Genomic DNA, 27,766 nt, shown 5'->3' on the forward strand with positions numbered 1-27,766 from the left:
TTGCCCATGGTGGACAGTGTTTGGCGGAGCTTCCCGATTTAAGCGGGTTTGGAAGCAGGAGTGGCATCCACTTCTGAAATGAGTTGCATACGGAAACTCTATGAAAGTGCAGAAACGACGAAATTTATACAAGTGTTCAGGTCTTTCTTTCATAGGGTCACTATGAGTTGTCTACGACCCAACGACACTTAACAACAACAATACAGTCTATGTGTATGTGAGTGTGTGTGTTTGTGTGTGTATTCTATATTCTATATATGCAATGCTTTATTATACTATTTAAAAACAATTTGATATCTTTGGGATATCAGGTATATTCCCAAAGCAATGTTTCTTATGGTAATTTGCACATGTAAAAACTATTATCCTGAATATTTATATATGAAATTTTAATTTTCTTCATTTTGTAGCTTTGCTCAAAACAATGAATCAGCCTACATAATCATGACCAGGTGTGTTGAATAACATTAACACTTCTCTCTCATTCTGTGTCATTATAGATGAAAGCACCTGTCTACCCATACTTAATTAGAAACCACTGACATCTGATTTATTTCAGTTTTGACTATTTTACATCATTTTAAAGTACATTTTAGAGGGTTTTTTAAACTATGTATATGTTCATTTCAAATATCATCTGAATAGTTTTGTATCTCTTGCTTTTTCTGTGAAAACATAAATAATATATTTAGTTAATATGGTTTAAAATAATTCAGTAATGTGTGTAAATAATTTTTTCTTTTTTATGATAAAGGGAGTATATTCTGTGTATATTTTATGTGTGTAAGTAAATAAAAAGCTCTCGTCATTGATCTAATAAATAACCTCATGATAATTGATGAAGAAAATGATGCCAAGAAATGAAGTTGCTTTCCTATGTAGTCTAGTTAACTAGCACAAGAGATCTTTGCCCTATTCTACGTCATCCTCATGATCTCAGACATTCTTTTTTTTTTTAAATTTAGGTTGATCTCAGACATTCTTGAGGCCTCTGTTACAGTCACTATGTCAATATATCTGGTTAGAATCTTCCTCTATTTCTTGATGTTTCCATCTTTCCCAACAAGGTGCATTTGTCAAAGGATGACCTTTCTGAAAACATGCCCAAAGTTTTTGATATGAAGGTTCACTCTTCTTGCCTCTGAGAAACAATTCCTTGTCCTAAAAAAAGATTTGTTTGTTCTTTTGGGAGTCCCGAGGGGATTCCGTACTCTTCACAAACATCGCAATTTAAAGGTAACAATTAAAAGAAACAATTTAAAGACATTAATTCTTTTTTTTTAGCAATTCTTATTATTGGGTTCACTAGAAATTCAAACTGGGTTCAGTTGAGGTCATGCCTGAAGAATATCATTGCTGGTGTTAGACAGATCTTGGCTGAAAGCAAACTCTGAACCAGAAAGGTATTTACTCACTTTTTATTGACTATGCAAGGACATTTTGACTCTGTTGACTATAGCAACATTTGACTAATCCTGAGAATGAGAATCCCTGAACATTTAATTATGCTCATAAGAAACCTAAAAATAGAACAAGGAACAATTGACAAAAACAAAAAAGGGCACAATATATGTAAACTGACCAATAATATGTGAAGCTGGACTATAGAAATAATTATATGGAGTCAGGATTGGAGGAAGACTCATTAATAAACTTTATGCAAACGTTGTTACCTTTCTTGTAGAAAGTAAAGCACTCAATGAAGAAAATCACAGACTATAGGATTTACATATGGTTTACATATCAACATCAAGGAAATACGTTTTTTCCTCACCAGTGGACCAATAGACAATATCATGATAGAGATAACATTGAATTTGTCAGGAATTCAATTTTAATTAGTTTCATAATCAACACACATGATAACAACTGTCAAAAAATTTAAAGATGTATTGCATTAGGGAAAACTGCTGTCAACAATCTCTCCACAGTTCTAAAGAGCAATGATGTCAGCATAAAGACTGCAGTTCTTCTGATCCAAGACATAGTCTTTTCCATTTTGGGATAACAAGTGGCTTGGAAATGTTCATTTTACTTTGATCAATAATTAATGTCCATGGAAGCAACAACAAAGAGCTCAATATGTCTTACTGAGAAAATACACTGCAACAGATTATTTTAAAGTTTTAAAAAGCAAAGACATAATTTTGTTAACTGTACTAAATAAGTCAAAATGAATCCTTTTGATTTCTGAGATCATTTTACAATGAAAAATGTACTATAGTTTTCATAAGAAATGCTCTAAGCTGTAAAGTTTGGGTTTGAATCAAAATAACTTTATGATGTAATTGGTTTCAGGATGGCATTATGTAGGATGCAATCTTCATTTGCAGCATAAGACTTTCCTCTCTCACCCAACATCAAATAATCACCAATCACAGAAACACTTCACAACCAAATTGACTATATTTCCATGATTGTCTAGAAAACTCATCCAAATCTTAATTATGTGCTCATGGAAACAATTTTAAGGAATATAAATTATCTAATTTCTATTAGATATGGAGAAACATATATTACCAAGATTACATTTCAAAGCATATCTTCCCTTGTCTCTGTTACAAATTAAGAGAAAAATAGTTTTCTTTGCAGTGAATGATAAAAACTTTTATTAACGAATTCCAAGAATGAGCAAAATAGCTGGTAGAATATATAGATGGTTTGGAATTTCTAGCAGTAGTCATGTTTTCATAGTTGCCTAACTACTTAAGGTGTGACTAGTAATATATCATATGCTAATGCTTTTTATTTGACATAGTTGGTTTTTCTCTCCTCTATAATCTCCAGCTGTAAGCACAAAATGTATCTGGAAAGGCTGCCAAACACCAGCATCATTATCCCATTTCATAACGAAGGTTGGACTTCACTCCTACGGACCATACACAGTATAATTAATCGAACCCCAGAGAGTCTGATAGCAGAAATTATTCTAGTAGATGACTTCAGTGACAGAGGTAAGAGCCAGTTAAATAATATTTTTACTTGACTCTTATTTTGCTCACATGGTCATTTTTTTAAAGGCAGAAAGCGATTGTGTTGGTTTTTTTCTGATTTCATCTGGAAAATAGTTATGAGGTTTTCTTTATATTGTGGCTTCAAGAAATGTTGGTCAAATTAAAGAGAAACTGAGGGGCTAAGCAATGGTGTCATGAGGGAAAGTAGTAAGAAATGTATTCATTTATATTACTTTGTCTGTTCTAAGTGAAGCATATTTAGTCAGTATACCTCAAGTTCTACTTTTTACAAGCATTGAAAATACATATATTGTTCTTCCTTATATTTTATTACATGAAAGTACTGCTTAACTTACGGTGTATATATGCACATGGAGGAATGGAAGCAAAACAATTTGCAATATTAAAATATTGCGACAAAGTTTTTGCCCATTCCTGAAAATATCTACTCTTTTATTTACTAGTATGATAGCTTCCCCTAGCTGTGCTTGTGATACTTCCTAAATAGTAGACTTATTTTTAGAATTGGTGATTCTTGTTATTTGATTATATATGCAAAAAATAAAGTATAAACTCTATATGGAATTGGACTTTTTTTCCCTACTATGATGAAAAATAATTTGCTTCGTAAGGCAAGAAAATAACAATGGAAATGTTTAAATGTCAAAGAAAATAAAGTCTTCCTGTCTTAGCTGGTATGAGTAGAGATGAGGGAATTTCCTCTAATTATATCCATCTATTTGAGAGTGTAATTTTCTACATTATGTTTTATTTTATAAGGGAACACTGCTTAATTCTGTAGTATATCTGTAAGAAAGAACAGCAGCAAAATAATTTAATTGTATCTTATCCCTGTGCACCAAAAGGGAATACATCTTGAGATCACAGAGGTTAATTAAAATTGTAGACATTTCATTTGCAGTGAAAACATCATTTGCTTCAAGGTATTTATAAATTCTTTAAAAATAAGTATATTCCATTAGTTTTGCTTGTTGTGAAGTTCTTTCAACAATGTTTCAGTTCTTAACAATACATTTCAAATACTGATTCAGGCATTGCTTTATATGAATACGGTTGGAGCTGTTAACACAAAAATGAGATTATCGAAGTGGTATCCACTTCCTAAACAACATGCCTCTAGAAACTCTATGAACTATTTGAATCGTCTTTTGATCTTTTGCTCATAAGGTCACTTTGAGTAACGCTAGAATCAACAACAACCAACAACATACGTTAAACTAAGAAATGATCAATTTAGTAATTCAATTTTTACTTCAAAGGTATTTTTCTTTTTCTAATTAGGTAGGTATGTATTCAACATTTCCTAAACAAACCAAGTCAGTATGTAAAACTAGAATTTTAAGCACTTAAAAAAATAACATCAATTTTTATTTTATTATTAACTAGGAAATTTAATAGTAGCTGTTATTAATTTGGTCAAAAACAGGGCTTTTATGTGTTAATAAAATTGGGTGGGTTTTGTTTGTTTGTTTTTTGCTAAAAAATGTGGGAATAAAATGTTGAAGTTGCATAACACTCAGGAAATAATATTTTTCGGTTGACACATATAGACAAAACAAAGTAGAATATATTTTGATAATTTTCAACATAATTGACTTTGTCTTGATAAACTATCACAGCTAATTGTTGGCCTGGAGGTAATGTAATAGAAAACACTTGGTAGCAAAAATTGTGGATTTTATTTCTTGCTGAATATGTTTGAGAAGTATTTTTCAATTGACAGTCTTTAAAGAGGGAGAAAAATAGTGACACCTCCATTTATCTTGGCTTCAAATCACTGTCATCTTTTTTATAGTATTGACTTTGATGGACTATCCTTCTGCATATAATATTATCTGGGAAGTAAACATGTCTCAGAAGTTACTGTCAATGTGGTTACTGTTAGTGAAGGAGGAACATTCTGTGGCATGGTAGTTGTGGAAGTGTTATTTTGGTTTGGTTTGGTTTTTCACTTTTACACATTGTCTTTCAGATTTTCCTACATTCACATTGTATTTCATATAATCATTCTCATACATTTTGTTTTATAAAATTAATCACTATTGATTTATACCCACCATTACTTTTCTTTTCATGTTCCTGTTGATTCTTTCCTTCTTTCCCGTTTCCTTTACTCCCACCTCTGCTTACAGTAGTTGTGGTCTTTGACTGAAAAAGATCCCTGGTAACATACTGTGTTATATACTTTAAGCTGAAAGAGCAGTGGTCCAAATCCACCAGTTGCTCTGTGGAAGATGGTGAATCCCCCTTTTCTTAAATATGCATAGTCTCAGAAACCTGAAAGAGGGTAACTCTGAGTAGGAATCAAATTAAAGCAGTTGTTTGTTGTAATTTTGGTGATGCAATGATTAAAGCTTTGTGCTGCTAACTGAAAAGTTTGCCACTAGAATATACAGCTGCTTCCCAGAAGTACAATGTGTCAATCTGCTTCTTTCAAGATTTATAGTCTTGAGAATCTTTTAGGGCAGTGCAAACCTGTTCTATCAGGTCGCTAAGAGTTCGAATCAATTCAGTGGTAGTGTTTCTGTTAAACATTTTTAAGGATTGCAATTCTCTTAATGCTGAGATGAAAGTGTCATTTAGAGCTAATATTCTTTTGTTTTCTTTCTTTTTTATTATTTTTTGGAGCTAATATTCTTATAAAAAATCACTTTGAAAGCATTAATTTATCATTAAACTTAAAAACTAAGTTTTTAAATGCTACATTTCAGGTTTTTTGCATGGCAGCATGCAAAAATAGACTCTGAGGTAAATAAATTGGGTGTTTCTATAATCTTCTATAATGAGCAGTAATTACAAATTTAGCTCCTTAAGGAATATTTCTTTCTAATTTTCATTTGAAATTCCTTTTTATAAATCTCAGTCAGTGTTTTTTATGGTTTAAGTTAACACTCACAGCTTCAATTTCACTTTCTGAACTCTGACAATACAGGAAATTAACACAGCAAAAGTCAAAGCCCTGACATCATTACTAACAATATATTATTGTTATTGTTCTGTGTCTGTAAGTCGAAATAGGGCCATAGCTGACCCTCCAGCCGATTTTTAGAGGCAGTAAGTGAAAGGAAGACATTGCCATCCTTCTGCCATGGAGTAATTGATAGATTTGAACCTCATGATTTCAGGATTGCTGTGCAGACTCTTATCACTAGGCCACCAGAGCTTCCTCACAATACATATGTTTCTCTATATCTAAAAGGAGTAACCCTTATGGAATGATTTGAAAAAAAGCTAAGAAAGATTGGGTAGATTTTATACTGCACAACCTTGAAGACTCATTGCTTTTAACCACTGACTTCAGCTCATAAAATATACTCCAATCACTAGAATCTAAAATGTCTCTAGAATCTACTTTGCCTCTATATGTTTTGAGATAATACGTATGAATCAATTAAGTGTAATGTATAAGAATATTTGTGTGTCTTTCTCTGCTTCCTTCTCACCTCCCCCCTTCTCTTTCTCTTTTTCTCTCTTTTGACATTCTATATACTATTTCCAGAAACAAAAGAAGTAAGTAAGATATAGGGGATTGGAAAGGTTTGTCATGGTAAGACACAGAATTATGGGAAATATGGAAAAAATAAAAACCTGTTAAAAATTTAAGATTGTTTTGTTGCTGCTGTTGTTACGTGCCATTGACATCCCTGCGACTCATAGCAACCCTACGTATGACAGCCCTAAACCCTACTCTATTCTGTGCCAATCACAGTTTCCAACACATCTATCACCATTATGCCAGTCCCTGAATCAATTCACCTCGTAGAGCTTCTGTGCTGTCCCTCCAACCTCCCAAGCACGATGTCCCTCTCCAAGAACTGGTTCCTCCCTGCAACATGCCCAAAGTACGTCAGACAAAGCTTCAGAATCATTGCCTTCAAGGAGCAGCCTGGTTTAACCCTCTCTCGGATCAACCTGTTCGTTTTCTTAGCAGCCCATAGTATATTCAACACTCTTCTCCAACACCACAGCTCAAAGCATCAATTCTCCTTCTATCATCTCCACTCATTGTCCAGATCTCTGATGATAACAAGTGATTGTAAAGGCCATGGCCTGTGTCAGGGGCACCTTGGTCTCCAGAGTGACACCATTGCTCTTCAGTACTTTGGAGAGGTCCATAACAGCAGACTTTCTCATCACAATACATCTTTTAATTTCCTGGTTACTGGTGCCAAGAGTGTTGACTGTGGAGTCAAGCAAAACTAAAGCTGTGAACAATGTCAATCTCTTTACCATCCATCCTGATCCTGCCAATTGACCCAGTGGTGAGAGTCATACAAATATTTACTATGACAAGTAAGGAAGTGATTTACTCCAACAATTAGAAAAAGAAAAATAGAAGTCCTGTTTTTAAGTTTGTTTCATTAGCAGGAAAGTAAGCAAATCATTTTACCCAACCAAATTATATGAAAACATTTTCTTGAATGTTGGTAAGTCAACTTCTCCCAATCGTTTTCACTCTTACAAGAGAAGGCAAATCCCCTGAGGCATCTCTTGTTTACAGATCTACCCATACTCCCAGTGCCTTTTCAGACTCCTGCACAAATAACCATAATGTTATGCTCCCTCCCACTCTCAGTTTTGAGTAGGATCATCCCATAACAGACCCTCCAAAGGATTTTCAAAGAGTGAATTGCCTAGGAGGAGACTGTCATCTTTTTCCTTTGAAGTCACTGGTGGATCAAACTGCCAGAGTTGCTGTATATTTGAGAAGCAACCCATCTGCATTTTTAGAAACTCCAAGATATTATAAACCTGAAGAGTGTTGAATCCTACTTACCAAGTCTTTAAAAATAAGATTAGGTAGATAAATTAAACTGAAGTAAGATACAGTGCTTCTTATAGGTTAATTTCTCTTATAAAATACATTAAAGACATCTTTGACTTCCTTTGTGACATTACAGTTACAGTACAACTACAGTTAGTTGTACACTATCGATAACATGGATATACTTCAAAGACCTTTAGCCAAATCAATACAATTCTGAGAAGGATAATTAAGTTTTGTCATTGTTGTTGTGTACCATAGAGTCAGAATTGACCCATGGCTGACCTTCCAGTGGGCTTTCAGAGACATTTAATCACACAGAAGAAGAGTGCCCATCCTTCTTCCATTGAGCAGATAGTGGTCTGGAACTGTGGGCCTTTAGGGATTGCAACACAGCTCTTGCCATTAAGCCACCAGAACTTCCTAATCAAGTATTACTGCCTTATATTTTATGTTCCCAAAGTCAATAGATTTGCCATATATGACTCAGAAAAAAAAAGCGAGGGGGAAAGAGAGAAGTCAATGTTTTCTGTATGCATGTATAATATCTTTGAGAATTCAAATTTGCAACAGAAGTACACATTTCAGTGATAGGCAAGTTCTATAATAGCAGTCTCTAAAAATTCATTGCCACCCAGTCTTAGTAATTGAAATATACAGAAGTATTTTATAAATACAAAATAGGGAACTCTTGTGGGCTAATTTTTAAAGAGTTGTGTTACCCACCCAAAGGCAGGCAGTTTGAATCCCTCTCTTTTCTGTGAAAGAAAGATGGACAGTCGCTGCTTGTGCAATTTATAGACTCTGAAAAGTCATCAGAGGGTCAGCTATGATTTGGTTCCGATGCTACAGAAATGAGCTTGAGTTTTTGGTGTTTGTGGTTTTTTCCTTACTTTTTTAATTGTAACATAGTAGTAATTCATTGTAAAGTGTGTGTGTGTGTGTGTGTGTGTGTTTTAAATCTGCTTCAATAAGATTGACCCAGTTATCAAAATTGCTTAAAAATAGCTGCAGAAAAAAGAATGTCACATTTCTAGCAGTTCTCTGTTTAGATAGTCTTCCTAAAGCAAGTTTGATAAACAGAATGTTATTTTAGTCTCAGAACATAAATTTACCTTCTAATAAAAAACATGAAGGTACAAGCCTGTGGGTAAATTTTCAGTGACAACCACAATGTTTTCACTATCTGAAGCTTACTAAAGTTAGCCAGTGTGACTACTTTTCCCCCAGTAAGCTCCCAGAAATGCATTTAACAACTTAAGGCCTGTAACAAGACTTCATGATGACTCTAAAGCAAGACTAATCCTGGGCTTATCTCCAAATTTCAGGCAACCTTTACAGTATCCACATGGAAAATACAGAAATGTGTGAAATAAGGTGGGGCTTCACCTCAGACAACGGAGCTCTAGTGAGGGGCGCAGTAATTGAACACTGGTGTATAATGGAAGATCACTAATTGGAATGAAATAGTCTCTCTGCAGCAGAAAGATGTAGCACTCTGCTCACATAAAAATTACAGCCTTGGCAATCCTGTAGGTCCGTTTTCCTCTGCTCCACAGAGTCTCTGTGAGTCAGAATCAATTCTACAGCAATGGATTCACCACAGACAGGGTATATTGAACCTGAAAATTGTCTGAACTTTATATGCTTATATGAATGCCATTTCAATGCAAGGAAATGGACAGGAGAGTTTCTGACATACGTTTCTTAATGGAAATATGGTGGCATTCCTTTGTCCCAAGAATGCACATGCATGTAACCACATACACATACATTCTTAGAGCCTTGCCTCCATTTGTTTCAAATATCCTGATCAGTAAAAGAGAGAATAAAGTCCTTAAATTTCACAAAAACTTCCTATGTCTCCTGTCCTAGTTAGAAAGAAATTGTAGAAACTTGAAATTTTCTTCCCAGCCCAACAAAGCTGTCTTTAAAAATTTTAAAGATACTTAAGTTTCCTTAGCTCCTAATGATTGTTAAAAGAGCAAAGACTGTTGCTGCTCTGGAGGCCTTGGGAACTACAAAACAATAACACGCTTAGCTGCTAACTATCTACTGACAGATGTCTGGGCAGGAAAACCTGGTGATTACCTTCTGAAAAATCAGTCTCTGAAACCAGTGAAGTATAATTCTACCATGATTATACATGGGCTCACCGCGAATGATAATCTGTTCTACTGCAGCTGATACTGAAGGTTGTGATTCAAAGTATGGCCCACGAACCAGCAGATTCACCAAAACCTTGTTGGAACTGTGAAAGCTCAGGCCCTTTCAGAATCTTTACAGATTTTGCGATAATTTGTGGACTTTTGTTTTGAAAGATGTTGAATTCAGAGATGTGACAGAGCTTATTAAAGTGGATAAAGTGAAAATTGTAGCCTATACTGCTACAAACACTGACTCCAATATTACAGAATGAACGGGGGGAGGGGGGAATGGTTTTTTTACACCATCCTCTGTCGATACTCATGCCTTTTTGAAAAGAAACATAGAAGAGACTTTTTAAATGTATTCTAGCAATGCAGAAATGACACCACTGTGTTATATTGTGAGGGAATTCCAGTAGAAACAAGCTCATAGCTCTGTAGCCGCTTTCATTCACTTATATTATGTAGCATGAAGAAATCCATTTCTTTTAATAACAAATCATAAGTTATTACCTACCTACAAATGTTCTTTAATAAACAAATTTAAATCATAAAAATTATTGTCATAGAAACAAAGTGAACATCAATTTCTTTGAGCTTACTGACAAATTTGGAGTTAAAAAGTTCACCAAAGATTAGTATAAAAGCTAGTCACTTTGTTTATTATTTGAATTGTACACCCTCTCTCCTCCACATACAGATTGGAAATACTAAACTCTGTATTAGTGGTAATAATCCCACTTGCAGCACTTTGAGCTACTAACAAAAGGTCAGGGTTCAAATCCAACAAACACTTGGAAAGAACAAGACAGTCTTCTCCTGCAAAAATTCATAACCTCAGGAACTGATGGAGAGTTACAGTGAGTCAGTCAGAAAAGACTCCAGGGCAAGGAGCTTAATCCCACTTTGGCAATGAGTTGTCTTTGTTATATCAATGAAGGAAGAATAGACTAGGGTATATTTTAGTTCAATGTTTTTTTGAGGAAAAAAGAGATTAAACTATAAACTATTTGGAGTAGAGCTGAGAGAAGGTAGATGCAGAGCCACATGAAGACTGTCTGGTTACAGAAGCTCAAAAGAGAGAGGAATCTTCCTTCAGAGGCAACAGAGCTTCCTTCTAGAGCCAGCACCTGAATTCAGACTTCGCCACCAGAAACTGGGAGAAAAGAAATTTCTTTTAGTGAAAGCCACCTACTATAGTATATCTGTTAAGACAGCACTTGTTAACTAAAGACAAAGACCATACTTACCTTGCTTCCAATCAGAGATTATAATTTGATAAAATCTTTGATTCTGTAGGAAGTTGTCATGGGGTTAAGACAGAGACAGATAACAGTGATATCTGCAATCAGACTCTTTCATCTGGTGAAAAAAAAATGTTAACTTGCTTCCTACAGATTAGTAAGAAAACATAAGTCCTTGATTTTTGGGAGGAAGTGTAATATTGAGTACAATGTTGCTAATGTTGTTTTTGTTGTTGTTATGTGTCATCGAGTCGCTTGCGACTCCTAGCAACCCTATGTACAACAGCCCTAAACTCTGCTCTATCCTGTGCCATTCACACTGTTTCCCATACACCCATCCCAATTACCCCAGTCACTGAATCAATCCACCTCATAGAGGGCTTTCCCCTCCTGTGCTGTCCCTCCACCCTACCAAGCATGATGTCCCTCTCCAAGGACCGGTCCCTCCTTACAACATGTCCAAAGTATGTTAGATGAAGCCTCAGAATCCTTGCCTCCAAGGAGCCGCCCAGTTTAACCCTCTCCAGGATGAATCTGTTTGTTTTCCTAGCAGTCCATGGTACCTTACCAATATTAAAAGTATCTGTATGAGCATATTTATTTAGGACATATGTTGTTCTTAAGTGTCATGAAGTTGTAGACAACTAATAGCGACCCTATGAATGAAAGACCTGAACACTTGCATAACTTTCATCATTTCTCCACGTTCATAGAGTTTCTGGAAGCAAGCTGTTTTTTGTTGTGGCTGTTGTTGTTGTTGTTGTTGTTGTTATATGTCATTGAATCACTTTTGACTTATAGCGACCCTAAGCACAAAAGCTCTGAACACTACTGTATCCTAAGCCAATCTCATTGTCTCTGACAAACCCACCCATTCCCACTACCCTAGTTATTGTGCCAATTCATCTCACCTGGGGTCTTCCTCTTCTGCGCTGTCCCTCTTCCCTTCCAAGTATGATGCCCTTCTCCAAAGACTGGCCCCTCCTGGCTACATGACTAAAGTATGTCAAATGGAGTCTCAAAATCTTTGCCTCCAAGGAGCAGCTTGGTTTACAGTCTCTCAAAATTGGAGTTGAAGTTTCAATTCACAGGATGTATGCATAAATGATATAGCTTCAAAAATCCTACTTTTATACATATTCTTTCTAAAATATAGGGGTTTGGGCCTTTGAATCTGTTGAGAAAAGATCACCATTAAAATCCTGTAATGTTCTCTCTCTCCCATTGTTGTGGAGTGGGACTCAATTTATAAATGACACTCCAGCAGGTTTTCAGAGGTTATAAATAAACAATCACACCAAAAGAAGTTGCCTTTCTTCCTCTGGATTTGAACCTCCAGAGAGATGCTGCCTTTGGGTTAGTCTCTCAACTCCCTGCAGACTACATCACTAGAGCTCCCTATAATGTTACCACTGCATTGTTTTTGGCTGTTGTTTGGTTCCACCAAATTGTTTGTGACTTACAGATACCTGTGTAAAAAACCCAGAATGCTGCTGAGTGTGTGACATCTTCACAATGTTTACGCTCATTATTATAGCCATTTATCAACCTATGAGAGTCTTTCTCTTTTTTGTTGGCCTTTTGCTTTACCAAGTATGATGTCCTTTTCCAGAAAATTATCCCTCCTAACAATACAGTTAAAGCACATGAGACTATTTCTCTCCATCCTTCATTCTAAGAATTCCCATTCTACTTTTGGCAAAACATATTCATTTGTTCTTCCGGAAGTCCAAAATAATTCAATTTAATTATATTTGCTATTTCTTATTTATTATTTAGTTTTCATGTCCATCTGTTGTTGTTGTTGTTATTGTCAGGTGATGTTGAGTTGAGTACGACTCATAATGACCCTGTAAACAAAAGATCTGTACCCTGTTTTATTTTGTGCCATCTTCACTCTTCTTGACAAACAAGAGCCCATTGCAACAGTAACCATGTCAATGCACCTGGTTGAGGGTGTTCATATGTTGTTGTTGTTGTTGTTAGGTGATGTTGAGTTGAGTACGACTCATAATGACCCTGTAAACAAAAGATCTGTACCCTGTTTTATTTTGTGCCATCTTCACTCTTCTTGACAAAAAGAGCCCATTGCAACAATAACCACGTCAATGCACCTGGTTGAGGGTGTTCATATGAGGCAACTAAAAAAGTTGTAGTTTGGCACAGCAGTACTAGAAACTTCAAAGTGAACAATATATTAAAAAAATGGGGAAAATGTGCATAGACGTGTATTTTCACTGTATTTACTCTATTTTTATATATGCTGAACAAAGCCAATCATTATAAGATCAAACATGCCCTGTGTTCGTGCATGTCCTTCTAATACTTCTAACACAATTCTCTCTCCTAGTCACCTAGCTACTCTACTAGGCATCTGCTAATCGATTGCAGTGGGAACAACAACTCATGGTTGTGGAATCTGCTAGAGGAGTAATAGATTACAGTTCAGACAGTGAACTGTCAGGATACCATCTTCAGTAATTGCAGCTTCACAGGAGTGCTTACTGACCCTGTTACTTTCAGCCCCAATGTGCTAGGCCATTGTTCCATAGCTCTTTTAAGTCTGCTGACTATGGCATCTTCCACAGATTCTACAGCGAGAAGTTCCAGTTCAGTTCTGTCTCACATTGGTCTCCAATTTTCCACTACCTCTGCTGCTTCCATTGCTAGCCTTGCTCTGTCTTGCGCAAGAATCCTCACCATGCTAGAATTGTACCCCACTTTCTCTATGTTCATGGCAACAAGGTTCACATTTTCTGCCTCTAAACCTGTTCATTGTAAGCCAGATGAGACAGAAGAATTTACCTATTTTCCTCATTAATAGTCTACAGGCTCTAATTTCATGTCCTCTAAAAGATACTATTTACTGCATTTATACTATTAACAAAAGCCAGTATTGAAGAAGTGAATCTACTCTACCATAAATGCCTTTAGTGCAATTTAAACTTTTTATGTCAGTATACTACTTCATCACATGCTACCTCTTAATAATAATTGAAGGCCAACCTATTCTTATGGTTCAGTGACTAGCATTCATTCTATTTTCCCTATTTTCTTGCATCTTTCAATGTCTTGTCCAAACCATTTCAATATTACAATTTAAGACTTGAAAAAAATTTGCGTTTTTCAACTTAAATGACAAGCCTTTTAGTTGTCTAATCCAAGTTTTTCATATTTATAATTTGTCACATAAATAATGCTTTTTTATGTCTTTTTTTAAAAGGGATTACATTTTGGAATAATCTTATAGCTTTCTCTTCAATATATTTTTGTTTTATAAAATAAAAATATTAATTATAATTAATTAAGGGAATTGAGTCCAATGTCTTATTAAACTCCCATTGCCCCTTCCTTCACTCAACTTATCTGTATTATTAATAATTCTTCCTCTCTATCTCCTTTCTCGGCATCCAAGCATAGAGGACTCTCGTTCATAGGGTCGCTATGAGTCACCTGCGACTCGACGGCACTTAACAATAACGACAACAACAACAACAACAACATCTCCTTTCTCATCCTTGTTAACCGTCCAAGATTGATTCTATGTATAAAGCATTTCTTAGGGTTATTTTTTTTCCTTTTAATCAGTAAATCATGCATATTTACTTTGATATTGTTACTGACAATACCTTCAGTGTACAATACCTACAATATCCAATCATCCATTCATTCCACATATCTTTCCCTTTACATATTCCAATAAATGATTCATTGTGTATGCATTAATTTTCTATTCCTCACATCCCTTAACTATACTCGATTGATTCTGTCCATATGTAAACCTTTCTCTAGTTTTACTTGTTTGGGTTTTTGTTTGGTTGGTTTTGTTTTGTTTTTAAATAACAGTAGTCTTATACATGAAACTCGAGTGGCTTGTTGTTGTTATTGTTTTTGTTGTGTGCTATTGTGTGCCTCTATGTACAACAGCTCTGAAACGTGCTCTATCTTGAGCCAAACTCATTGTTTATTACACATCTACTCCTGTTACCCCAGTCATTGGGTCAATCCATCTCATTCAGTGTCTTCCTCTCTTGCACTGACCATCCATCCTTCCAAGCATAAAAAGTTTTGCTTCCAACACAGAGGTATATAGTTTTAATCCACCAGCTTTTCTATGGGAGAAAGTTGGACAATCTCCTAAGTGATATACTGTCTCTGAAAACCTGCTGGTGTGTCAACCAAGAATTGGTTTCAACTTGATGGTACAAAACCACCACAACAGTTTAAAAGTGTTTATTTTTTATGACTTATCAATTCATCTTAATATAATATCATCTAGACTCATTTATGTTATATGTTGTATGTTTCACAAATTCTTCATTATCTCAGTGCTGTATAGAACTCCATTGTGTTAATGTACCTTAGTTTCTTTATCAATTTGTTGATGAGCACTTGAATTGTTTCAATCTCCTTGTTATTATGACTAATGCTGCATTGTGTGCAATGATCCCTCCAGTGGATTTTCAGAGACAGTATTCAAACTGGAGGAGATTGTCTATCCTCCTCCTTCAAAGCAGCTTGTGGATTCAAACTTTTTTCAGGATTGTAGCACAAATTCTTACCACTAGACCTACACAAAAATGTTGTTGTTGATGACTGCTTTCGAGTCAAGCACGACTAATAGCAACTCTATGAACAAAAGGCCTGAAGCACCTCTAAAACTATCAACATTTATCAAAGTTCATAGAGTTTCCGAAGACATGTTATTTAGGAAGTAGATGCCACTCCTGCTTCCAAACCTGTCATAGTATGTTATTGTTGTTATGTGCCATTGAGTCACCTATGATGTATTGCTACCCTATAAACAGCAGCTGTGAACCCTCCCCTGTCCTAAGCCAGTCTCACCAATTTCGACACACCAATCTCCATTGCCCCTGTTACTATATCAGTGCCTCTCATCCAGGGTCTTTCTCTCCTACACTGTTTGTCCACCTTTGTGAATATTATTTCCTTCTCCAAGGACAAATCTTTCCTGGCCACATGCCCAAAGTAAGTGCTTTTGAACTTTACAATTGTTGCTGGGTGAGATAATATCTAACTTCTATTTTGATTTGCATCTTTCTAATAGCTAGTGATTTTTAGTATTTTCCCCCATATATTTCTTAGCCATCTCTATGTCTTTTGTTAAATACTTGTACTCCAATTCTTCCTTTCACTGCAGCTACTCTATATGCAAGAGAAACTTTCAAAGTCTATTTTGACATATACTTTAATATTTTCTATCTTTCTTGTATTTTTAACGACTTTTTGCTTTCTTCATGGGTGATATCCTACTACAACTCATCTGATCTTTGATCATTACTTTGCTAGCTGTTTTATCTATTCTTGATATGGTCTTTCCATTCAGATGGCATTTACTCAAGGTCATATTTGTATTTCATACTAAGACTGTGAAATTTCCATGCATTTATATTTACTCTGTTTCTTTTGAATTGATACTTTGTAGAATTCTCATTTTAATTTCAGGTAACTACCATTAAGCAGAAGTGGCATCCACTTCATAAAAAACATTACTCTGGAAACTCTATGAACTTTGATAAATGACAATAGTTCTGGAAAGGCTTTAGGTCTTTTGTTCATAGGGTCACTATAAGTTGTGCTCAACTAAAAGTCAATCAACAACAACAATCATTACCATTATCATATGCTTTTTATTGCCTTGCAAATTCATTCCAATGTTTTATGACTCTATTTTGTTTGAAATTATTCCACAACTCTCATGCCATGTTCAGAGAGTGAAAAAGGTCAATATTGAAATGATTTCTATAAAAATACATATTACTGTGTAACTCTAAATCTGAGATTTAACATGATGTAAATTGATAATAAATCTTTCAAATAGTGAGAATATTTTTAAATTTTTCTTCAAATAATAATGATAAACTTTAAATTTCTGGGGATTTTTTCTGTTTTTTTTTTCTTTTTTACTAAAATAGATTCAAAGTGTGCATTAAGGAAAGTTTCCATAAGCAAAAAATTAGTTATTACAAGTTTTACAGCTATCAAAGTTTAACATTACCACCAGTGTGAAAAGTTATAAAATAGATGAAGAATGGTAATGCATTTCTATTATATATTATAAAATACTAACACGAAAGTGCATATAAAGAGTCTGAAATGACAGTCAACAAAAATGTTTTAGTGCTGGCATTCAATCAGATACTCCCCTAGACTGTGAGACAAGCTATTTTATGTCTCAGATTTATTGAGAACCAGTGACTCTGAATAAATCTTGGATTTTTAAGATACAGTATCTACATTTTAATGTTAATGATAACTATAGTTTAAAATAAATATACAATTTGCAATATAGTGTTGATAAATAGCAGGAAATAAACAAATGTATAACAATACAATTGTACACTTTTTTATTTCCTTCAGCACTTTAGTAGCATGTCTGTCATCTGCTAAAGCACTGAAGGAAATTGGTCCTCTTTCCTGATGGTGAATTTGCATATTGTGCTACATAGTGGAGAAATGTATAGACGGTGTTAATAAAACTCTTCTGTTTACCAATTAGTTTAGCATTTGTAGCTGAAAGGGGATTTGGGATATTGAGTGGCATTTTTACATGGTCATAAACATGATTATAAAATGGCAATAGGCTCTCAAGGTCAGAGGAAATGAGCCTACAACTTACAGGAGTAAAAGTTAGGGAAGTTACAAAATATAAAATCAACTCATAAAAAAATCTTTTTGCAGTCATAAAAAGAAGAGCACTACTCATCGGCGACAGAAACTGCTTTGTGAACAATCAGAGATAATAGGCAAAGAGCTTTAGGGGTTTCTATCCTTCTTATCTTCAAATTAAAAATCCCGGTACATGATGTAGTTACTAGCATCAGCAAAAAGGATTGGCTTGGCAAAACTATTGAGATTATATATTCTTATCGAGCTTTACTTTTGCCTAAATGTTTTAAAGTAAGATTTTGTTCCCTTCCGTCCCCAAATCCCCTCAAAGAGTAGATAATCTCTCAGGTTCCCAGAAATGTTCCTTGTTATTGTTGTTCTTGTTATGTGCTGTCGAGTCACTTGTGACTCATACCGACCCTGTGTACAACAGCCTTAAACTCTGCTCTGTCTTGTGCCAGTCGCAATGTCTCTGACACTCCCATCCTGATTACCCCAGTCACTGAATCAATCCACCTCATAGAGGGCCTTCCTCTCCTGCGCTGTCCCTCCAGCCTCCCCAGCATGATGTCCTTCTCCAAGGACCAGTCTCTTCTTACAATATGTCCAAAGTATGTTAGACAGAACTTCAGAATCCTTGCCTCCAAAGAGCCACCCGGTTTAGCCCATTCCAGGATGAATCTGTTTGTTTTCCTAGCAGTCCATGGTACTCTCAATACTCTTCTCCAGCAGCACAGCTCAAAGGCATCAATTCTCCTTCTGTCCTCCTTGGTCATTGTCCAACTCTCTGATGCATAACAAGTGACTGAAAAAACCATGGCCTGTATCAGATGCACCTTAGTCTCCAGAGAGACACCATTGCTCTTCAGTCTTTGGAGAGGTCCCTAACAGCAGACTTTCCCATGGAAATGCGCCTTTTAATTTCCTGCCTATTGGTGCCAAGAGTGTTGACTGTGGAGCCAAGCAAACTGAAGCTGTGAACAATCTCAATCTCTTCACCATCCATCCTGATGCTGCCAATTGGTCCAGTGGTGAGGATCTTTTTTTTCTTGACATTGAGCCTCAATCCATATTGGAGGCTACAGTTCTTGACCCTCTGAAGCAGGTGCTTCAGGTCCTCCTCAGTTTCAGCAAGCAGGGTTGTGTCATTTGCACAACGCAGATTGTTTATAGATCTTCCACTACTCTTGACCCCACATTTCTCCTCATAGAGCCCTACCTCCAGAATGATCTCTTCTGCACACAGGTTGGAAAGGTTTGGAGATAGAACACATCCCTGGCATATGCGCTTCCCAATTTTGAACCATGCAGTGTTACCTTGCTCTGTTCTGAAGACTGCCTCCTGGCCCAAGTATAGGTTTCGCATTAGAATGATAAAGTGTTCTGGGATTCCCATTCCTCTCAGAGTCAGCCACAGGTTGTTATGATCCACACAGTCAAATGCCTTTGCATAGTCAATGAAACACAGATAGACATTCCTCTGGTATTCTTGTTCCCTAGAGTTTAAAAATTCATTATTATGAGCTTTGGTGATCTAGTGGCAACAAATTGCACTGTCAACCTATAGTCATACGGTACGAATCTTCCAGGTGCTTTGTGGGAGAAAGATGGGCAATCAACTTCTGTGCTATGTACTGCTTCTGAAAACCCACTGAGAGGTCAGCTATGTGTTAGTCTTGACTCAATGGTATACAACAACAACAGTAGAACATTTATTTTTTCTAGTACAAATATATTTTGGAGTATTTGTTTAAAGATTAGGTTAAAAAAGAAAGAGTTACAGCCTTAGAAACCCTTTGAAGAAGTTTTCCTCTCTTCATTTGGTCATCAGTAATAGATTTTGTTTTGTTCTGTTTTGTTTTAGTATGTTTTGCTCAGTTTCTATTAGATAATGGTCATTATGTTAAGTGTACGATGTGTTCTTGTGACAAAATTTAAGTATAGTAAAATGTACTTGCAATGAATAAATAATTAAACATACAAATTTAAAAAAAGTTAGGGTAAAGAAGCTTGAAACCCTGTAAAGCTACATAAGGAATCTTTACCTAGATCAAAAAGCTGTTATACAAACAGAGCAAGGGAACACTACATGGTTTAAAATCAGGAAAGTTCTGTATCAAGGTTGTATCCTTTCTCCATGCCTATTCAATTTGTAGGATGAACAAATAATTCACAAGTCTGGACTCTATGAAGAGGAGTGTGCACCAGGATTGCAGGAAGACTCAACACGCTGCTTTATACTGATGATATAACTTTGCTGAAAATGAAGAATATATTAAATGCTTGCTGACGAAAATCAAGGACTTCAGTAGTAATTACGTCTCAACATTAATTATACAAAGATTTTCACTACAGGCCCAATAGTCAACATTATAATAGATGGAGTAGAGATTGAAGCTATCAATGATTTCACCTTTCTTGAACAAATAATCAACACCCTTGGAACCTACCAGCAGTCAGGAAATCAGGAGACGTATTTAATTGGGCAAGTCTGCTGTCAGGGACCTCTCAAAATTATTGAGAAGTAACAATTTCAGTTCGAGGACTAAATTGTACCTGATTCAGGCCATGGTCCTTTTGAGTCTTTTGTTGTGCATCTAAGAACTAAACAATGAATAAAAACAAAAGAAAAATTGATGCCTTTTGAGTTGTGATATTGGAGTAAAATGCTATTTCATGAACTGCTGTAAGAACAAAGAGATATATCTTGGAGAAAGTGCAGCCTGAATTTTACTTGGCAAAGCTGACAAAGCTTTGTCTCACATATGATGGGCATGGTGTTAGCAGAAGAAGCTATTCCTTGGAATAGACATCATATTTGATAAAGTGGAAGGTTGGAAGAGAAGAGGAAGACCTTCAACCAGATGGATAACACAGTGACTTCTGCAAAGCGTTTACATTAAGTCAAAATTGATGAGGATGGCAAAGGATAGGATAGGCTTCAGTTATGTTATCCATAAAGTTGTTCTGAGTTGAGATTGACGCAACAGCACCTAACAACAACAAGAAGGAATGAGTTACTACTTCTAAGAGCGGTACAATTGCAACTTACTGGTAAAACAAAAACATTAACAACAACAACAGAACATCATTTCCAAGAAAAAGCAACTGAGCAATTTGCTTTATAAGAGATTAATTCTCATTTATTTATTTTGCAGAGAAGTGTTTTCAGTTGGATGTCACTTGCATGCAAGCATTTTTTAAGTGTTAGACTTAGAAATCTTGGGCAATCATTACTTTCTCTGATAGAATAAATGATTATGTTTTATGCTGATTCCTCTTGCCAGAAAAGCTTAGCTAGTGAGAGTTAATACTGCACTTCAAGCATCTATTTTCAATGGCTAAAATGTCATCTGCACTTAATTTAAAAGAAAATTATTCCACTGAATAAAGCCGATAACTTACAAACATTTCATCTTTTGTCCTGAATTATAACAGTTATTTGAGAATGCATCAATTTTTCTCAACCATCAAGAGCTTTTGAGAAGCTGACCAATTTGGAAATCAAATTCATCCATGTCTATGAAATCTGTTTTTCGAAAATTAAACTAATAAAAATGAATGAAATGGTTTGAGACAACTGGAGGACTATCCTATATTAGAATGGTAGGATTCTAGAGATGTATTTATAGATGGTAGACTTAGAACTTTCATGGAAAGTAAATGGACACCCAGTGAGGTGAAGTGCTAGATCACACACCAGGTCTATTTGATATGGTTGTTTATTTTAAATGGTAGATTAAATGAAATTGTTCTGTTTATATGCTCAGATGTGCAAGGCTTCTCTTCTCTGTAGTTTTCTTAGATGTCTAATTCTGAGAAACTGGAACCATTCTGATAATGATCTTTAGTAAAATAATACCACGATTATATAGACACTGGGTAATTGAATCTAATATATTACTCTTTTTTGTTTTAGGATTTGGGCAAGAACAGGAAATATCTTTTCACTGTGTGTACACACAAATGTTGGAATAGAGGTTTCATGAGAATAATAAAGACTTGAATACCCAAATTCCAGTACACCTAATAGCTTTCCATGAATGCAGAAAAGCAAACAAAGCCTTCTTATAAGAGAAAGTTGTGTTGCTAATATTGAAAGTCTACTAAAATAAGAAAATAGACTATGTTGTTGTAGAGTACTGAAGGGTCAGAACCAACTCATAGCTGACCCTGCAGTGGCTTTTCAGAGGTAATTAGTCACATGAGAGGAGACTGCCCATCCTTCTCCCATGGAACAGCTAGTGACCTTGAACCTCTTGCCTTTGATATCACAGCACAGCTTCTTGTCTCTAGGCCACGAGAGTTTTATAAATAGGCTATAGACCAATTAAATGTTCTTCATCTAGTTTTATATGCTGATACACAAATTAACAAATGAAATAAATAAATAGATTTCACGATAGCCTTCTATCATGTCTTCTGATACTTTCTTTATTTGGATATATTTATTGTTCCAGACTTAGGAAGTCTAACCAGATGACTGCATTTCACAGAAAACAAGACCAGTGGGGAGACATTATGTAACACAGGGGGTACAACTGGAGGAATGACTAGATAAACACCAAGCATTAAATGATTAGATATTAAAAATGTACCTTTGAATTTTCTTTCATTTTTTTAGCCATGTCTCCTAAAAGCTGAGTGGTGGTGTTGTTATGTGCTGACCAGTTCTCACTCATAGCTGGTTGTACAATGGGTTTTCAGAACCTGTAAATCACAAAGGAGGAGTTTGCCTGTCTTTCTCCTGTGGACTGAAACGTGAATTTCAACTTCTTTCCTTTGGGTTTGCAAAACAACTAATTACCACTTATTCACCAGAAATCCCTAAAAGATAACTGGATAACCCTATATACAATATATATATTTACAAATGCTTGACAAAAATAATGACTATCTCACAGTTCAGAAAATCCTAACTCAAATTCTGTAGTTCTAGTATGAATTGCTACATGCTAGCAATTGATAAGCTAGTAGACAAGCTAGTAGACAAAGACAAAAGGAATCTTGCTGCTCTGTGTTAAATAAAATCTATTTATGCAAGTTTACTTTTTCATTTTTATGTATTAAATTTATGCAGGTTTATTAATGCTATCTCAACTTAATTGTTATACATTTTGAATCTGAAAAAAAGTAAGCATCCCCCCTTAAATGGGTACATTTTACCTTCTCTGACTTTGCAAATTTAGCCTGTATTTTTTATTTATTACATACAGTCAATTATTTATTTTATAATGCTAAATATTTAATAATTATGAACTCAATAGACAGAAAAGGTATGTCAGGTAGTTAGTAGCAAATGCATTTCAGGCAAAACATCTTAGCTTTAAGTCCTAGTTGTACTACTTACAGACTTTAGACCCATAGAAAAGATGGAGTATAATTATGTACAGGGGAAAGAAAAATAACTTTAAAGAAAAATTATTTTCAAACTGGAAAGGGCCGAATAAGTAAGTTGCGTAGTATGGAGTAGATGTAGTAAGATAATAACCAATTCCTACAGATAACGTAGAAATTAATATTAAATCCTAGCAACATACTAAAAACAGTGCAATATTTTTGACAATGAATCAAAAGAACAAAACAACAATAATTGCTATTGAATCAATTCTAATTCATGGTGGCCCCTTATATCTTAGAAAACTGTGATCCATAGATTTTTTTTTCAGGTAAGAAGTAGATCTTTCTTCCCAGGTACTTCTAGATATACTCACCAACCTATTTTTAGTTAGTAGTTCAGTGCTTAAGCATTTTACCCATGCAGCTATTCCTTGAATTGTGAACAAACTTTATGGACTAATTATACAGGAAATGACTGTCTAAGTTTGGATGAGATTAATAATGTCTGTGTCACAGTGTATATTAAACCAGGCTGCTAACAATAATGTCAGTGATTTTAATCTACCAAGTGTTCTGTGGAGGAAAGATAGGAAGCCTCCTCTCATAAATATAAGCAGTTTGACAGCCTTTTGATTGGTTACTATGAGTGAAAATAAGGGTGTAAGTTTATATATTTTTTTTTAAAAAAAAAGAGCTCTGGTGGCTTAGTGGCAAGAAGTTGCACTGCAATCCCAGAGGTGCGTGGTTCTAATCCACCAGATGCTCTGCTAGAGGAGAGGCAATCTCCTCCTGTACCAGTCAGATCTGATTTGACGGTACACACACAAAATAATAAAAATTTTTAAAAAATCAACCAAATTTGGATTCTAATGTTTAAAACATTGTGTCATATCTTTTGAAAAATTAAAAGAATCCTATTAGTGTATGGCAAAAAATAGGAAAAGCATTAAGAACAAAGTATCGTCACAGATTTTCTTAAATTTGTATTAAATATAATTCCTTCTTGTGGGATGAATGCCATATTAATCTTCCCATCTCCCAACTAGTAGCTTCCTTTCCCAGCACAAATAATGATAATATATAGCATAAGCTCCAACATTTCAAATGTGCAATGCATTAAGGACATAGAGAATGTAGCTTTCCTAAGTCAATCCAGCAAGCAGCAAGTGTTACCCTAAACTGCACAGCCTTAAAAAAAAACTGAATTAACTGAAGAACCTATTATCTAAGCCACTTCTCACAGTTCTCCACGAAAGTTGAGACATACATTAATAGACATGTCTTCACTGGGACAGAACCCAGAGGGAACCCAAAAGGTGGCCTAGTCTGAATCTCTGTGGGGTAAGCTACTAGTTCTATAAATCACTTACTCTTTGTAATATGAGTCATATTTGATGTTTTTTACTCAAAAAATAAAATAAATATTTCATGTTTCATGCTCTCTAAAGTTGTGGTATTTTTCCAGGTCCCGTATGTATTAGAATGTTGGCCCTAATTAGATCCAAATTCCACGAAAGTCCTAAAGACCTAAGGTCAATCCCATGGCCATCTTATAAGTCCTTTACTTCAAAAGTCTATGAATTAAAACCTAAAACACCTTACTGTCTTAGAGTAATTTTTTGAGTAACTTACAAACGCTTTATTTTTTAAAAGAAAATGAAATTATTATTATTTTATTATTATTATAAAGTGAAAACCTTTTTAACCCTAATCTTTGAAACTATTCAAAAGTTCTTCACAAATATTTTCATAAGATGTGGAACAATACAGTTTAATACAATACCTTTCATTTCTTTGATTTTATGTATTTTTTCCCAAACGTTAACATCAATTGCAATGTGTATTTTCAGAAAAGATCAGGACTTAAAATAGTTTCAGTCTCTGTCTAACCGTTTGGGGTTTTTTGTTTGTTTGTTTGTTTTTGTTGTTTTCAGTGTAGTGTTTATACTGGCTTATTTAAAAAGTTTAGATACATTGTTTTTCACTCAGGAACTTTCCCATTCCCTTCACTCCCACCCTGACCCATCAGATTATACTGACCCTACGTCCCTTTTCAGCAGGAAGTAGCTAAGAGAATACACCATCCCGTTTTCCTTATGAATCAGGGTGAAGTCTCTCTCAGGGAGGAGTGATAGGACACACTGACAAAGGAGATTAATCAGAACTGACTTTGACAAGCACTGTGGCAATTGGACAATTAAAACAGACATTCGGATGGCGGGGGAAGAAGAACAAACTGGGGAGGAGGGTAGAGAGATTGGTGCAACAATGAATGAATGAAAACCCAAAATCTCTGTAAATGTTCATTAAAACTAATAAAATTTAATAATAAAAAACTAAAAAAAATAAGAAAAATACTTTTTGATAGTTATTGTATCATACAATAAAAAAAAAAGATTAAACCCCTCCTTTCCTCACCTCTCTGCTTTCACCCTCCTTCCCCCCTTGGCTTCTCATATTCATTGTACAATTATGGTTTTGTACAGTATTTGTCCTTATGAGTTAGTTCACTCAGCATAATGCCCTCCAGTCCCTCCCAAATTAGGCAGTGATTTACAAAATCATTGCTCCTGCATGCTGTGTAGTATTCCATTTTGTGGATATAACACAATTTCTCAGTCCATTTGATTGTGGTTGGACTTTTGGTCTGTTTCCATGTTCTTGTGATGATGAGTAATACCGCTATGAATATTGGTATACAAGCCTCTGTTTGTGCCTCACTTTTCATTTTCTCAGGGTATATGGAACCAACTCTATATGACCCTCCAGCAGGTTTTGAGAGACTTAATCACAAAAGAAAGGATTACTAATTTTTCTGCTAAAGCCACTAGTAGACTTGAACAAGCAAATTAAAACATTCTGGTTAGGAGGACAACTCCTTATGGACTATGTGAAAAATTTATCTGAAACCCTTTATTGATTTTATAGTAGAAACCACTGCCAAACAAAGACCCATATCGTCAGGACAGACACAATGACTACTCTTTTCAAAATTCTAATCTGCTCTTCATGTAAAATCAGTGAATTATATACAAGGAAAAGAAATCCAATGCACACAGAGGAAAAAGTTTTCATAGTCTATCATATTAAATAATAGCAAGCTTCAAGTCTACCAGGGACTCAGAGAATGACTCAGTAGTATGGTTTTATACTTCACTGACTGAAATATATCAGTCACCAAAGGACAAATACAGCATAACACTGCTGTTATGAAATATTATTGACACAGCTTTGACACAGGGGATGGAGGATGAGAACAAGAAAAGAGTGGATAGATAATGAACATTTCACTGTAACAGAAGAGGGTAAGGGCTGTCTGAAAGGAATGTGTGAGCTGGCATTTTTTGTATGACAATTAGCAATCTGGAAGAAGAAGTGCATTACAAAGTGAATAAGGGGAGATGAAAATGAAGAGGAAGGAGGAAAATGTACAACAATGAATGAACCAAAGTGCAAACTTTCTGTAATAATGTTTTTAAAATCACAACCTAAAAAACAAAATTTTAGATATTAAACTTATGTCAAAAGAGTGAAGCACATTATCAGGATGTTTTAATCATTGTCAATGTCAGAAAATATGGCTAGTTCTTTTATTTCTATATTAGTAAGAGGGAGGATGTATAATAATTAGTTAGCTTATTGCCACTAGAGAGTATTTACTAGTAACTTAATGTGTAGTATTAAATATTTTAGCAGTTTCTGGTGGCTTAGTGGTAAGAAGTTACACTGCCAACAAATAGGAATGTAGTTTGCATCCATGAGATGCCTTGTGGGAGAGAACTGGGCAATCTCCTCCTCTGCAATTTACTGCTACAGCTGTCTGTAAACTTGCTAGAAGTTTAGCTATGAGTCTCTCTGACTTGATGGCACATAACAAAAGCAAGAGCATTCATTTTTTAGAGAGCTGAGGTGATGAGAAATTGTGATGCCAGCCCAAAGGTAGGCAATTTGAATCCACCAGCAGCGATGCTGTAGAAAAGATAGACAATCTCCTCATGTTATTTATGTGTGATTTACAGCTTCCGAAAATCAACTGGAGTGCTATCGATGTATTGATTCCGACTACAGGGCAAACACTTTTACATTTTGATTAATTATTTTACATTTGTCATCCTATTTCTCCAAGGCATTTTTGTCTATTTTTTTTTCTTTTTCCCCCACTACTTACCTCAGTGCCTAGAGAATACAAAATAGACACATAATTTTTATTAAATATATTAGTGGACAAGAAGAGCAGAAATATTACTGTTTCTGATATTGGTGACCAAAATTCTAACTATGTTCTCAGTTGCAAAGGAGCTCAACTTCAATCCTTGTCTTATTCCACATCTAAAGTGACAATTTTGGGGGTGGGGGGAAATCATGATGTACGTAGTACGTGTTTCCAAGTTTTTACTTTTAAGGAAGGACGAAAGTTCAGGGAGTCCTGTTAATTTGGTAACCCTGACAAAAATAAGAGATACTTTAAGAGCTTTAAAAAGCTAAGCTGACCCACCTTTAGACACCAGGTATAATTGAAGACAATTTCAGTTTCCATTAGGAGCTTTGATATGTACAGACGCTGTCAAAACACTAAGATAAGTCTCATATCACTGTGAAAAAGCAGCACTTCATCTGCATTCATTTCAATTTGAAACCTGCTAGTGGAGAATATGTTGTTGTTGC

The 27,766-nt window shown here is 35.2% G+C and overlaps 1 protein-coding gene across 1 annotated transcript in view; it reads left to right on the forward strand.

The window, feature by feature from the left end:
- GALNTL6 (UDP-N-acetyl-alpha-D-galactosamine:polypeptide N-acetylgalactosaminyltransferase-like 6) overlaps window positions 1-27,766 on the forward strand; it is a 2,113,891-nt gene that overhangs the window by 888,796 nt on the left and 1,197,329 nt on the right. Inside the window, exon 5 of the mRNA XM_006882210.1 lies at window positions 2,788-2,954. Coding sequence (XP_006882272.1) covers window positions 2,788-2,954 — 167 coding nt within the window. The remainder of the gene's footprint in view (window positions 1-2,787; window positions 2,955-27,766) is intronic.

Source organism: Elephantulus edwardii, unplaced genomic scaffold, assembly GCF_000299155.1.
Source record: "Elephantulus edwardii isolate Elephantulus edwardi_28Jun2011 unplaced genomic scaffold, EleEdw1.0 scaffold00018, whole genome shotgun sequence".
NCBI classification, from domain to species: Eukaryota; Metazoa; Chordata; class Mammalia; order Macroscelidea; family Macroscelididae; genus Elephantulus; species Elephantulus edwardii.